The sequence below is a fragment of the Taudactylus pleione genome, unplaced genomic scaffold (genome assembly GCF_031769625.1).
Source record: "Taudactylus pleione unplaced genomic scaffold, aTauple2 ptg001059l, whole genome shotgun sequence".
Lineage (NCBI taxonomy): Eukaryota > Metazoa > Chordata > Amphibia > Anura > Myobatrachidae > Taudactylus > Taudactylus pleione.
Window position 1 is genome coordinate 149,224 of NW_028285460.1, and position 12,616 is coordinate 161,839.

General features: G+C 52.4%; 1 protein-coding gene across 1 annotated transcript in view; it reads left to right on the plus strand.

The window, feature by feature from the left end:
* The window catches only part of LOC148453937 (beta-1,4-galactosyltransferase 3-like), an 86,698-nt gene extending 78,196 nt beyond the window's left edge, over positions 1–8,502 (plus strand). Inside the window, exon 7 of the mRNA XM_088461469.1 lies at positions 7,342–8,502. Within this exon, the coding sequence (XP_088317595.1) occupies positions 7,342–7,492 (151 nt within the window). The 3' untranslated portion in view covers positions 7,493–8,502. The remainder of the gene's footprint in view (positions 1–7,341) is intronic.
* The last annotated feature ends 4,114 nt before the right edge of the window (positions 8,503–12,616 follow it).

Genomic DNA, 12,616 nt, shown 5'->3' on the forward strand with positions numbered 1-12,616 from the left:
GGAGGGGGAGGGGAAGAGAGAGAGTGAGGGGGGAGAGAGAGAGAGTGAGGGGGGTGAGGGGGGAGGGAGTGAGGGGGGTGTAGCGTGTAGTGCTGACTGGACGGAGTTCGGTCAGCGCTACACAGTGACTGACAAACACACAGCCGCCGGCACCGGCAGCTGTGTGTTTGTTTTGAGTGGCAGCCTATGAGAGTCCATCAGACTCTCACTGATTGGATTTTGTTATTAAATAATTTTTTGTCTTACGTGTGAGAACATATTTTATCTGCATAATAATAATAATAAAAGTTATGTTTTAAATTCTACTCATTTATGATTGGTGGATTAGTGCCCCCAAAAAATGCATAAATATTGTTATTAAGATGAGGTGTTTTATGTTTTTCGTCTGTTTCTGCCTCGTGACGTAGGAAAAACATGAAAACAAAAATATCACAACTGTATGAACCAAAACTTTTTTTTAAAAAAACAGCAAAATGTCAGAAGGGAAATGAGGGAGAGAGTGAGGGGGGGAGAGAGAGAGTGAGGGGGGGGGAGAGAGAGAGAGTGAGGGGGGAAGGGAGGGGGAAAGAGTGTGAGTGAGGGGGTGAGAGAGTGTGAGTGAGGGGGTGAGAGAGTGTGAGTGAGGGGGTGAGAGAGTGTGAGTGAGGGGGTGAGAGAGTGTGAGTGAGGGGGTGAGAGAGTGTGAGTGAGGGGGTGAGAGTGTGAGTGAGGGGGTGACTGTGAGAGGGGGTGAGAGAGAGTGTGAGGGGGTGAGAGAGTGTGAGTGAGGGGGTGAGAGAGAGTGTGAGTGAGGGGGTGAGAGAGAGTGTGAGGGCAATGGAGGGGGAGAGCGTGAGTGAGGGGGTGAGAGAGCGTGAGTGAGGGGGTGAGAGAGCGTGAGTGAGGGGGTGAGAGAGTGTGAGTGAGGGGGTGAGAGTGTGAGGGGGGAGGGAGGGGGAGGGGAAGAGAGAGAGTGAGGGGGGAGAGAGAGAGAGTGAGGGGGGTGAGGGGGGAGGGAGTGAGGGGGGTGTAGCGTGTAGTGCTGACTGGACGGAGTTCGGTCAGCGCTACACAGTGACTGACAAACACACAGCCGCCGGCACCGGCAGCTGTGTGTTTGTTTTGAGTGGCAGCCTATGAGAGTCCATCAGACTCTCACTGACTGCCGCTGCGCCCACTGCAGGAGCCGCTCCATCTTCCGGCTCCTGCAGTGGGTAATGGGAGAGACGTCATGACGTGTCTCCCATAATGCAGAGCGGCCCGCCCCGAGAGGACAGACGGAGGAGCTGATGGCGGCAGCGGGGATTCAGGTAAGTGTTTTTTTTGTTTTTTTTTTCATTACGTGTGGCACTACAAGGGGGAGAGCACTACTGGGGGCACTACAAGGGGGAGAGCACTACTGGGGGCACTACTGGGGGCAGTACAAGGGGGAGAGCGCTACTGGGGGCAGTACAAGGGGGAGAGGACTACTGGGGGCACTACAAGGGGGAGAGCACTACTGGGGGGCACTACAAGGTGGAGAGCACTACTGGGGGCACTACAAGGGGGAGAGCACTACTGGGGGCACTACAAGGGGGAGAGCACTACTGGGGGCAGTACAAGGGGGAGAGCACTACTGGGGGCACTACAAGGGGGAGAGGACTACTGGGGGCACTACAAGGGGGAGAGCACTACTGGGGGGCACTACAAGGTGGAGAGCACTACTGGGGGGCACTACAAGGTGGAGAGCACTACTGGGGGGCACTACAAGGTGGAGAGCACTACTGGGGGGCACTACAAGGGGGAGAGCACTACTGGGGGCACTACAAGGGGGAGAGCACTACTGGGGGCACTACAAGGGGGAGAGCACTACTGGGGGCACTACTGGGGGCACTAAAAGGGGGAGAGTACTACTGGGGGCACTAAAAGGGTGAATTACTACTGGGGGCACTACAAGGGGGAATTACTACTGGGGGCACTACAAGGGGGGGGGGAGTCCTACTGGGGGCACTACGAGGAGGAGATCATTACTGGGGATACTGTATAGGGGGGGGCACTACCGGGGGCACTATATATGGGGACCACTACTGGGGGCACTGCATAGGGATTGTGGCCGCTACTGGGGCACTGTATAAGGGGGGGGGGGGTGTTACTGGGGCACTGTATAAGGGGGGGTGTTACTAGAGCACTATAAGGGGGCGCTACTAAGGACACTGAAGAGGGAGGACTACTACTGGGGGCACTGCATAGGGGGGACTACTACTGGGGGCACTGCATAGGGGTACCCAAAGCATATTCTTTCATCTGGGTCCACCACTCTCTAGTTCGCCCACTGCCGGTGGTGGCTTTGCTTGCCCAGAGTTTTTTGGCTGTGGAGGGGTGGTCTTTCTTGGGGTTGATTGCCTGGAGAGGCGGGTTAGCTGCTCAGTAATGTGGCTGTGGGAGGGTGGTTTACCTGGGGTACCCCGTTATTGGTGTGGCCATGGGGGTTGATTGCCTGGGACGTATTGCTCAGTAATGCTGCCCTGGGGGAAGAGTGGGGTCTGGCTCCTACACTTTCATCCTGGTTCCTAGGTTTTAGAAACATTTGTTAAGCCCTGCCATAGTATATGACCAGCAGTAGTAGTCCTGCGGTATAATGACAGGGCTCGACAAATCCCGGGCGCCAGGTCGCCATGGCGACTAAGATTTTAGTCCTGGCGACCGGGATTTCCAAGCCACCCCGCCAGCGCTGCAGAGAAGCTCCATTTGTCGGGCGCCCGCTGAAACTTTACCAGCAGGCACCTGACTCCCTGCAGCTGCAGCCGGAGCTTACTCCTGAGCTCCGGCGTCGGGCTTCCCCACAAGTACTATAGCGGCGGCAGCCGGAGCTCCCCCCAAAGGCACTATGGAGAGACGTCATGACATCTCTCCCATAGTTCCGAAGAGCGGCAGACGGCAGCGGAAGCAGCGTCCTGGCATCAGTTAAGTATTCTGTTGGTTTATTTTGTGTGTGTGCGGCACACTTAGAGGGGACTTAATACCGGGGGCACTATTGCAGGGGGCTTACTACTGGGGGTACTACTAGAATGGGGCTTAGTACTGGGGGCACTATTAAACTGGGCTTAGTACTGAGGGTACTATTGCAGGGAGCTTACTTTTGGGGGTACTACTAGAATGGGGCTTAGTACTGGGGGCACTATTAAACTGGGCTTAGTACTGAGGGTACTATTGCAGGGGGCTTACTATTGGGGGCACTAATAGAGGGGGCTTACTACTGGGGGCACTATTACAGGGGGCTTACTACTGGGGGCACTATTACAGGGGGCTTACTACTGGGGGCACTATTACAAAGGGCTTACTACTGGGGGCACTATTACAGGGGGCTTACTACTAGGTTGTGTGGTGGTCTATACAAGCTTTCATATTTTTGGTAATGGACGCTGGTCGATCCCTGATAATGATGTGACTGCACTGGAACAGACCAATCTGGTAGAAGGATTATATACAGCCTCATTACTGGCCTGGAGACGTGCACCGCGCTGGTTATGTCTTCATATATTAGTAACACCATAGATGTAGTTTTTACATCTGCACTGCTGTGTATCAGGGGTCAGTGTAATGTACCCTGTCAGTGTAATGTACCCTGTCAGTGAGCACTGTGGCTAATACACAGGCAGGGGTCACTAGTATACAGTATCTGGCCCCCCATTCTCTCTTCCTCACACACACTGTCTTTGAGTCCATCACTTCCCAGGTTACCCCGCTGCTGGGGGCACTATTACAGGGGGCAGTTCCCATTAGATGGGCACAATAAAAGGCCAGCCACCCGTTTCCATCTGACGCGGAGCCATTAGACCTCTCCCAGGACAGATAGTACATACTGTACATTTGAGCAGTCTAATTACCCATGTACATGTGACATCTGAGCGATGTCAGACCGAGCAACCGGATCAGCCAGTGTCTGACAATAACGTGAAATGGAAGAATTGTAACATGGATGAGAGGAAGAGGAGGAGAATGGTCTGTGCCCGTCCTGAGCGATACCTTCCTCACTGCGGCCGGGGTGCAGCCGGGGTACCTACACTTCAGAGCAGTAATGTGTTAGTGCCGTCTGCTGTACAGGAATGATTTATTACGTCACTGCTTCCTCCGCAGATCGTCCCCTGATTGGTGTAAGAGCCAGGCATGGTCCAGGCTTATATATCTTATTGCAGCTATGGAACCTGTCCTGTGTCTAGCGCCAAAGCAAATGTTAATGACAGATGTCCAGTAACTTGTACAAGCACAATTGTTACGTGCCAGAGCACTTCCTAGCCATTTGTAGCCCTCCATTTTCTTTTGTGCGCGTATGTTGAACTACAAAGTGAGAAGCCACAAGGTGATAAAACAATCTTACACAATCTGCTTATTTGCGCCTGTTTCTCCGCCAAACCCACCTGAAATTGCGCACCACTTCTCCATTTTTACAAATACTCCTGTAGAAGATAACTTGCCGGCATATATGGCCTCGGGATCTACCTGCATACCGTGGGTGTCTTTATGCCATACTGCGCAAGATGCCTCATGCGATTGAGACGCTCTGCGATTAGCTGCGTGCCATTTTATTCTTTACATTTTGCATCTTAGTTGCATCACAGATGCAGAAATAAGCCGACACAGTGTACCATAGGCACTAGGGGAAGGGTTTAGGCTCTAGGGGGAGGGGTAGGATTAGGCTAGAGGCAGGGAAGGTTATGCTATGGGAGGTGAGGGTTAGGCACTAGGGTGAGGGTTAGGCTATTGGAGGGGAGGGTTAGGCACTAGGGTGAGGGTTAGGCACTAGGGTGAGGGTTAGGCTATGGGAGGTGAGGGTTAGGCACTAGGGAGAGTGTTAGGCTATGGGAGGGGAGGGTTAGGCACTAGGGGGAAGGTTAGGCTATGGGAGGTGAGGGTTAGGCACTAGGGGGAAGGTTAGGCACTAGGGGGAAGGTTAGGCACTAGGGGGAAGGTTAGGCTATGGGAGGTGAGGGTTAGGCACTAGGGAGGGTTAGGCACTAGGGTGAGGGTTAGACTATGGGAGGGGAGGGTTAGGCTATGGGAGGTGAGGGTTAGGCACTAGGGGGAAGGTTTGCTATGGGAGGGGAGGGTTAGGCACTAGGGTGAGGGTTAGGCTATGGGAGGGGAGGGTTAGGCACTAGGGGGAGTGTTAGGCTATGGGGGAGGGTTAGTCACTAGGGGGAGGGTTAGGCTATGGGAGGGTAGGGTTAGACTACAGGAGCTGAAAGTAAGGTTTAGGCACTAGGGGGAGGGTTAGGCTATGGGAGGGGAGGGTTAGACACTAGGGGGAGGGTTAGGCTACAGGAGCTGAAAGTAAGGTTTAGGCACTAGGGGGAGGGTTAGGCTATGGGAGGGCATGGTTAGGAATTAGGGGGAGAGTTAGGCTATGGGAGGGGAGGGTTAGACACTAGGGTGAGGGTTAGGCTATGGGAGGGGAGGGTTAGGCACTAGGGGGAGTGTTAGGCACTAGGGGGAGGGTTAGGCTATGGGGGAGGGTTAGGATATGGGAGGGGAGGGTTAGGAATTAGGGGGAGAGTTAGGCTATGGGAGGGGAGAGTTAGGCACTTGGGGGAGAGTTAGGCACTTGGGGGAGGGTTAGGCACTTGGGGGATGGTTAGGCACTTGGGGGAGGGTTAGACACTAGGGTGAGAGTTAGGCACTTGGAGTAGTGTTAGGCTATGGGAGGGGAGAGTTAGGCACTAGGGTGAGGGTTAGGCTATGGGAGGGGAGGGTTAGACACTAGGGGGAGGGTTAGGCACTAGGGGGAGGGTTAGGCACTAGGGGGAGGGTTAGGCACTAGGGGGAGGGTTAGGCTATGGGGGAGGGTTAGGATATGGAAGGGGAGGGTTAGACACTAGGGGGAGAGTTAGGCTATGGGAGGGTTAGGTTTAGGCACTACGGGAATGGTTAGTGTAAGCAATACTCACCTCCAAGCACCACCAGGAATGTTTTGTCGACATTCTAATCATGTCCACATTTCATCAGTGTCGACGTGATACATGTTGAAGTGGTCATTGCGGACATACCAAGCATTTTGATATTCTGATGTCAATAAAATTTATCGCAGCTGCTGCACAGAACACAATGACATCACTACTCCAAATACAAGTTATTTTATAGGTTTTAGTTAGGACAGGGCACCGATAATAGTATAGGGCAACCGACAAAGGGGCATGGTGTCATCATGCACTTCCCTATCCATCACTGATGGGCACGTGCCCAGCACTCATGGAGTGTGCCCAGATCAATGCGCATGGCATCCATTCCCCTGGCAGTAAGTGTTTATAACTTTTCCCACGGCGGGACACTGCAGCACTCTGGGGGGAGCGGCGGGACAGGGAGTGTCGCAGCAGCGTGGGGCTGAGCGCTGCTGGCCCGCCAACGCCAACCTGTGACCAGCCTCCATAAGGGCAGGGCACATTTTAGCTCTTTCCAATCAGGCGCCCCGCTGAGAAAGCCTAGCGGGAACGCCATACTTCTACCGCATACCTGCAAACCTTTATATAAGGAGCTGCTGCTCATTAGGACATTAGTAGAGACCATACTGCTCCGTCACATGTATGATTATTGCGTACTTTGCCCTGAGATCCGTAGTTTTCCGTTTCTGCATAAAGTGAATGACCGCATGCACCTCTAATAGGCAGTGATGCATGTTACATGCTCCTCTAATAGGCAATGATACATGTTACATGCACCTCTAATAGGCAATGATACATGTTACATGCACCTCTAATAGGCAGTGATACATGTTACATGCTCCTCTAATAGGCAATGATACATGTTACATGCACCTCTAATAGGCAATGATACATGTTACATGCACCTCTAATAGGCAATGATACATGTTACATGCTCCTCTAATAGGCAATGATACATGTTACATGCACCTCTAATAGGCAATGATACATGTTACATGCACCTCTAATAGGCAATGATACATGTTACATGCACCTGTAATAGGCAGTGATACATGTTACTAGCTTAGATGTTGTCTATTGGCAGGTAGTATAACTCTGATATAACTATATGTCAGTGACATGGAGCTCTAAAAACACAATGTTGTATTATTGTGGGTACACTCCGCCATCGCCCGTATCTGCCCAGCCGCACCTCCATTCCTACAATAGACTGTTACACAACTCCTGGCTGTATGTACCGTATGCTGCAGATAATGAATAGAATGGCATCTGACTACAACCTCCTCTGCTTGCCTTCAGACGCAGTACCCGGGGGTAACACTTGGGGTGCTAGAGAGCGGGATCCGTGTGTGGCGGGGAGCTGGCTGATTGGTAGCGGTAATGAGGTTTTTCTTGCATGCTGCATGTTTTCCTTTTTTCTAACCTCGGTCTTTTTTTCTTGATTTAGGTTCAACCTCCTGGCAAAAACGCGACGAACATGGAGACAAGATGGTATGAACGCTCTGCGGTATAATCTATTATCCAGGGAGTTCCTCCCGCTGTACACAAATATCACTGTAGACATTGGATCAGAGAAAGGCTTTAAGCCCCTGACGTGAGAGCAGACTTCCACTTACCAGCTGTGGCCTATTTACCAGAAAGTCCTCATTCTGTAATGGAAGGAGCGGGGGCTCGCGTCGGACGCACAATACGTTGCGATAGATAATATACGTTTTCCCTCTTTCTACCTTTCTGAAGAACTGCAAAACCAAAGATTGGATACGGTGTTTGCCGGTTAATCATATAGTGGCGTGTCCTTGTCTGCTATCGCACTAGCGGTCAGTATATACAAGTGATACCGCCCCTCCCCCCCCCCCCCCCATCCACCGCGGAGGATCGCCATCTAGCACCGGAGACGCCTGCAAATCACTGAGGAAGATTTCTGTGGTGCTGCGATTTACTACAGCGTTCTAGATCCCTCACCTCAACTTTATTCTTTTCCTGGAAGTGCAATCTGTGGGATTTCTTTTTCCGGATGGTTTTTCTCTCTTAGGGTAATCGCTGTTTTAATGTAGATTACGCACTATAACAAGTGCGGTTTGGATATTTCGCCATTTATATTTTTCTGCAACTTTGTAACATGTTCGCGGTCCGTTTTCCAGCGGCTGATTGGATCGGAATGGACGTGACTCTCTCCAGGTGGACGGACACTCAGAACCCAATCACTTGGTACCCCCACATTGGTTTCCTTTATCTTTTTTATCTGATCTCCGTACGTCTTTTTTACAGTCTGTCATTTCCTGGTTCTTGTTACTTTTTCTTTTATTGATCTTTTCGGGCTCCGAGCTGTGGGAACACTACGGAAAGTAACAACCAGACACTTGAATGCAAAGGAACTATAAACCAGTATTAACTTTAAATCCAAAGTGCCTTTTTAATGCCAATTTAATGTGTGGGGAATGTGACTTTTTTTCTTTTATTTAAAATGAAGAGTAATCAAACCTGGAATGGTTCTGAGAATGACCTATTGAATGAATTTTGCTAGTTTTCAGTCGACTTTTTTTTTCCTCTCGATGAAATGTGAAATATTATAAAGCATTTCTGAAATAAATAAATAGATATATACTTACATGACGGTGACTGGTTCTTCCTCAGACAACTGACTACTGTGTGACCTGTACACATGTATTTATGCCGTGTGTGTAAGGCGCTGGGTGACTGGCTGAATGTAGCATGGGATCCAGCTGAACGCTAAGGGCGTGATTCAGAGCCGAACACATTGCCAAAGTACACGTAGATGAATGATTTGCGCATGTGTGCAAATTTCTAAAAACTGATACAACGCAAGCGTTACAGAGTGTACACGTCAGGGCGCTGATGCAATCAGAGGCAGTGACTGGGAGCAGGAAATTGGAGCGTCACGGGCACCGACACTTACGGGATGTAGTCATTAGGTCAACAACTCTTGTATCAATATTTTCAGAATGTCAACATTAGGGTTAGGCTGCCGGGAGGGTCAGGGTTAGGCTGCTAGGAGGGTTAGGGTTGGGGGTAGGCTGCTAGGAGGGTTAGTGTTAGGCTGCCAGGAGCAGTGGCATATCTATAATGGGTGCAGTGTGCGCGGGGCACACGGGCCCCTGGGTCCAGGGGGACCCCGCACACACTGCACCTATATTTTTTTAAACTTACCTGTCCGTGGTCCCGTGTCGGGTGTCAGCGCTGCTCTGTACACAGGAAAAATGGCCGCCGTGGCCATTTTCTGGTGCTCTGCGCATGTGCAGTAGACTCCGGACATACTCTAATGCTCCGGTGGCTGGCCAGCCGCGTCAGTCAGCTGCCAACCATCGAGGAGAGAGGAGGGGGCCCCGCACGGGGAGTGCACACGGGCCCCCTCCTCTCTTAAGACGCCCCTGGCCAGGAGGGTTAGGGTTAGATTGCTGGGAGGGTTAGGGTTACTCTGCCGGGAGGGTCAGGGTTAGGCTGCCAGGATGGTTAGACTGCCGGGAGGGTCAGGGTTAGGCTGCCGGGAGGGTTAGGCTGCCAGGATGGTTAGACTGCCGGGAGGGTCAGGGTTAGGCTGCCGGGAGGATTAGGGTTAGGCTGCCAGGATGGTTAGACTGCCGGGAGGATCAGGGTTAGGCTGCCGGGAGGGTTAGGCACTAGTTTGAGGTTAGGGATAGGGGAAGAATACTTACCGGAATTGGAGCATCTGCCACACGACCACTGGAACCCGGAATCCACACTGCAGCCACCGCGAGCAGGTAAGTAAGCGATGGCCCACTTTCATCAGTATCTACATGATGACCATATATCATCCCACACCTGTTGCATGCACAGGAGGCCAGACGGAGAAACCTCACTAGCGTTAGGACTGGTGCAAATACCGATGGTGGCGTATAAGAATCTACCAATCAGTATGACCGCGTGCAAGGGCGCTAAAAGTGGGCGTCTCACTCCTCACACATTCAGCCGCAGGAATATACACTAGAGGGAGTTACAGTAGTAGCAGCAGCATTTGCATAAAGCCACAGTTGGGCGATAGACGCTGTCGCGGGCGAGCTAAGGCTTTGGTCAGGCTATTACAGTTGTCCTATTTGCTAGTGGTGTGCAGGTGACGTCTCCCAGCGCTCAGGGGCCAAGGTTCCAGCTGTCCTCCTGCCATGTAGCTGATGAGATGCTCTCTTGTCTCTGCCCACCACAACATGGGCCCTTGTGTGTAGGCAGCCGCTGAGATGCAGAGTCCTCTTCAGTAGTGCTGAGTACACCCAACACCCCCCCCACACACACACAGAGACAGACACAGCAACACACAGACATGGACACACACAGACAGACACAGCAAAAGGGGATAGCCTAACCCTCCCCCTGGTGCCTAATCCTAACTGTCCTCTTCTGCAGCCTAACCCTCCCCCCTGGTGCCTAACCCTAACTGTCCTCTTCTGCAGCCTAACTCACCACCTGGTGCCTAACCCTAACTGTCCTCTTCTGCAGCCTATCCCTCCCCCTGGTGCTTAACCGTAACTGTCCCCTTCTGCAGCCTAACCCTCCCCCTGGTACCTAACCCTTACTATCTTCTGCAGCATAACCCTCCCCCTGGAGCCTAACCCTAAGTGTCCCCTTCTGCAGCCTAACCCTCTCCCTGTTGCCTAACCCTAAGTGTCCCCTTCTGCAGCCTAACCCTCCCCTGGTGCCTAACCCTAACTGTCCTCTTCTGCAGCCTAACCCTCTCCCTGGTGCTTAACCCTAACTGTCCTCTTCTGCAGGCTATCCCTCCCCCTGGTGCCTAACCCTAACTGTCCCCATCTGCAGTCTAACCCTCCCCCTGGTGCCTAACCCTTACTATCCTCTTCTGCAGCCTAACCCTCCCCCTGGTGCCTAACCCTAACTGTCCCCTTTTGCAGCCTAACCCTCCTCCTGGTACCTAACCCTAACTGTCCTCTTCTGCAGCCTAATCCTCCCCCTGGTGCCTACCCCTAACTGTCCCCTTCTGCAGCCTAACCCTCATCCTGGTGCCTAACCCTAACTGTCCTCTTCTGAAGCCTAACCCTCCCCCTGGTGCCTAACCCTGTCACCTTCTGCAGCCTAACCCTCCCCCTGGTGCCTAACCCTCCCCCTGGTGCCTAACCCTCCCCCTGGTGCCTAACCCTAACTGTCCTCTTCTGCAGCCTAACCCTCCCCTGGTTCTTAACCCTAACTGTCCTCTTCTGCAGCCTAACCCTCCCCCTGGAGCCTAACCCTAACTGTCCTCTTCTGCAGCCTAACCCTCCCCTGGTTCTTAACCCTAACTGTTCTCTTCTGCAGCCTAACCCTCCCCTGGTGTCACAATCGTGGGATTTTGAGGCTGGGTTCCCAGGCTGGGCCTTGGACCTGTATTACTCGGCTCAGATGCTCACTGGAGGAGACTTTGCTTGATAAAGTTTCTCCACATGAGAGGGTGCAGAAGACTGGTAGAGGATTTGGATAATGCGGAAGGAGCTTGGTGCGGCTAAGGATCCGTATCGGGACGTTGATAACGTGGTAGTTGCTTGGAGCGGCTGGATAGCCATGGGGAGAAGGTGGTAGCGTGGACGCTACTTGGAGCGGCTGGTTAGCCGTGTAGAGGAGCTGGTAGCATGGGAGCTACTTGGAGTGGCTGGAAGTGCCGTGTAGAGAAGGTGGTAGCATGGACGCTACTTGGAGCGGCTGGTTAGCCGTGTAGAGGAGCTGGTAGCATGGGAGCTACTTGGAGCGGCTGGAAGTGCCGTGTAGAGAAGTTGGTAGCATGGACGCTACTTGGAGCGGCTGGTTAGCCGTGTAGAGGAGCTGGTAGCGTGGAAGCTACTTGGAGCAGCTGAATAGCCATGTGGAGAAGCTAGTAGCATGGAAGCTACTTGGAGCGGCTGGATAGCTGTGTGGAGAAGCTGGTAGCATGGAAGCTACTTGGAGTGGCGACACCTACAGAGCGCAGTGGGTAGGCTCACTTAGTTGGACAAAGGGACTTGTTGCACTGGCAGCTTGTGTCAGCAGTGGAGATCCTTTTATAGTGGGAACTGGTAGGCTGAGAGAGAAGGCTCCTCGGTGGTAGTGGAGTCACATGGGCGAATCCAAGATGGCCACGCCCATGGACCGGAGGACAGCGCTTCCTGGATTTCAGCAGCGGGGACCAAGCTGTCAGCAGGAGCCGGCGTGGAGGTAGAATAGCAGCGGGACCCGTCAGAGGACAACAGCGGGTCCCGCCCTGAGAGAGGAGGAAGCAGCGCGGGAGCCGGAAGACACCGCGGGTCAGCGCCCGCAAAGGCCAGTGACAGGGTCTGGTTCTGGGGTCTCTGGAGCGACGTGTGACAGTACCCCCTTCTTCACGAGTGGCCACCGGACACTTCTTTGGTATATGAGGAAATTTCATATGGAACACCTTGACTAAACGGGGTGCATGGACATCGGAAGCGTTGATCCAGATTCATTCTTCCAGACCATAATTTTTCCAGTTGATGAGGTATTGAAGACGGTTGTATCGACAAAGAGAATCTAATATTCTGTCAACTTCGAACTCCTCTCCTTGCTGTGTTTGGACACTAGAAGCTTTAGGAAGGACCTTCTGGAATCTGTTTAAGACCAGTGGTTTTAGAAGAGAAATATGGAATGAAGTTGGAATGCAAAGAAATGGAGGAAGCTTTAGCTTATAATGGACCAATGTAACGTGGGGAAAATCTCATCGAGGGTACTCTGAGTATTAGGTTTCGAGTAGAGAGCCAGACCATATCTCT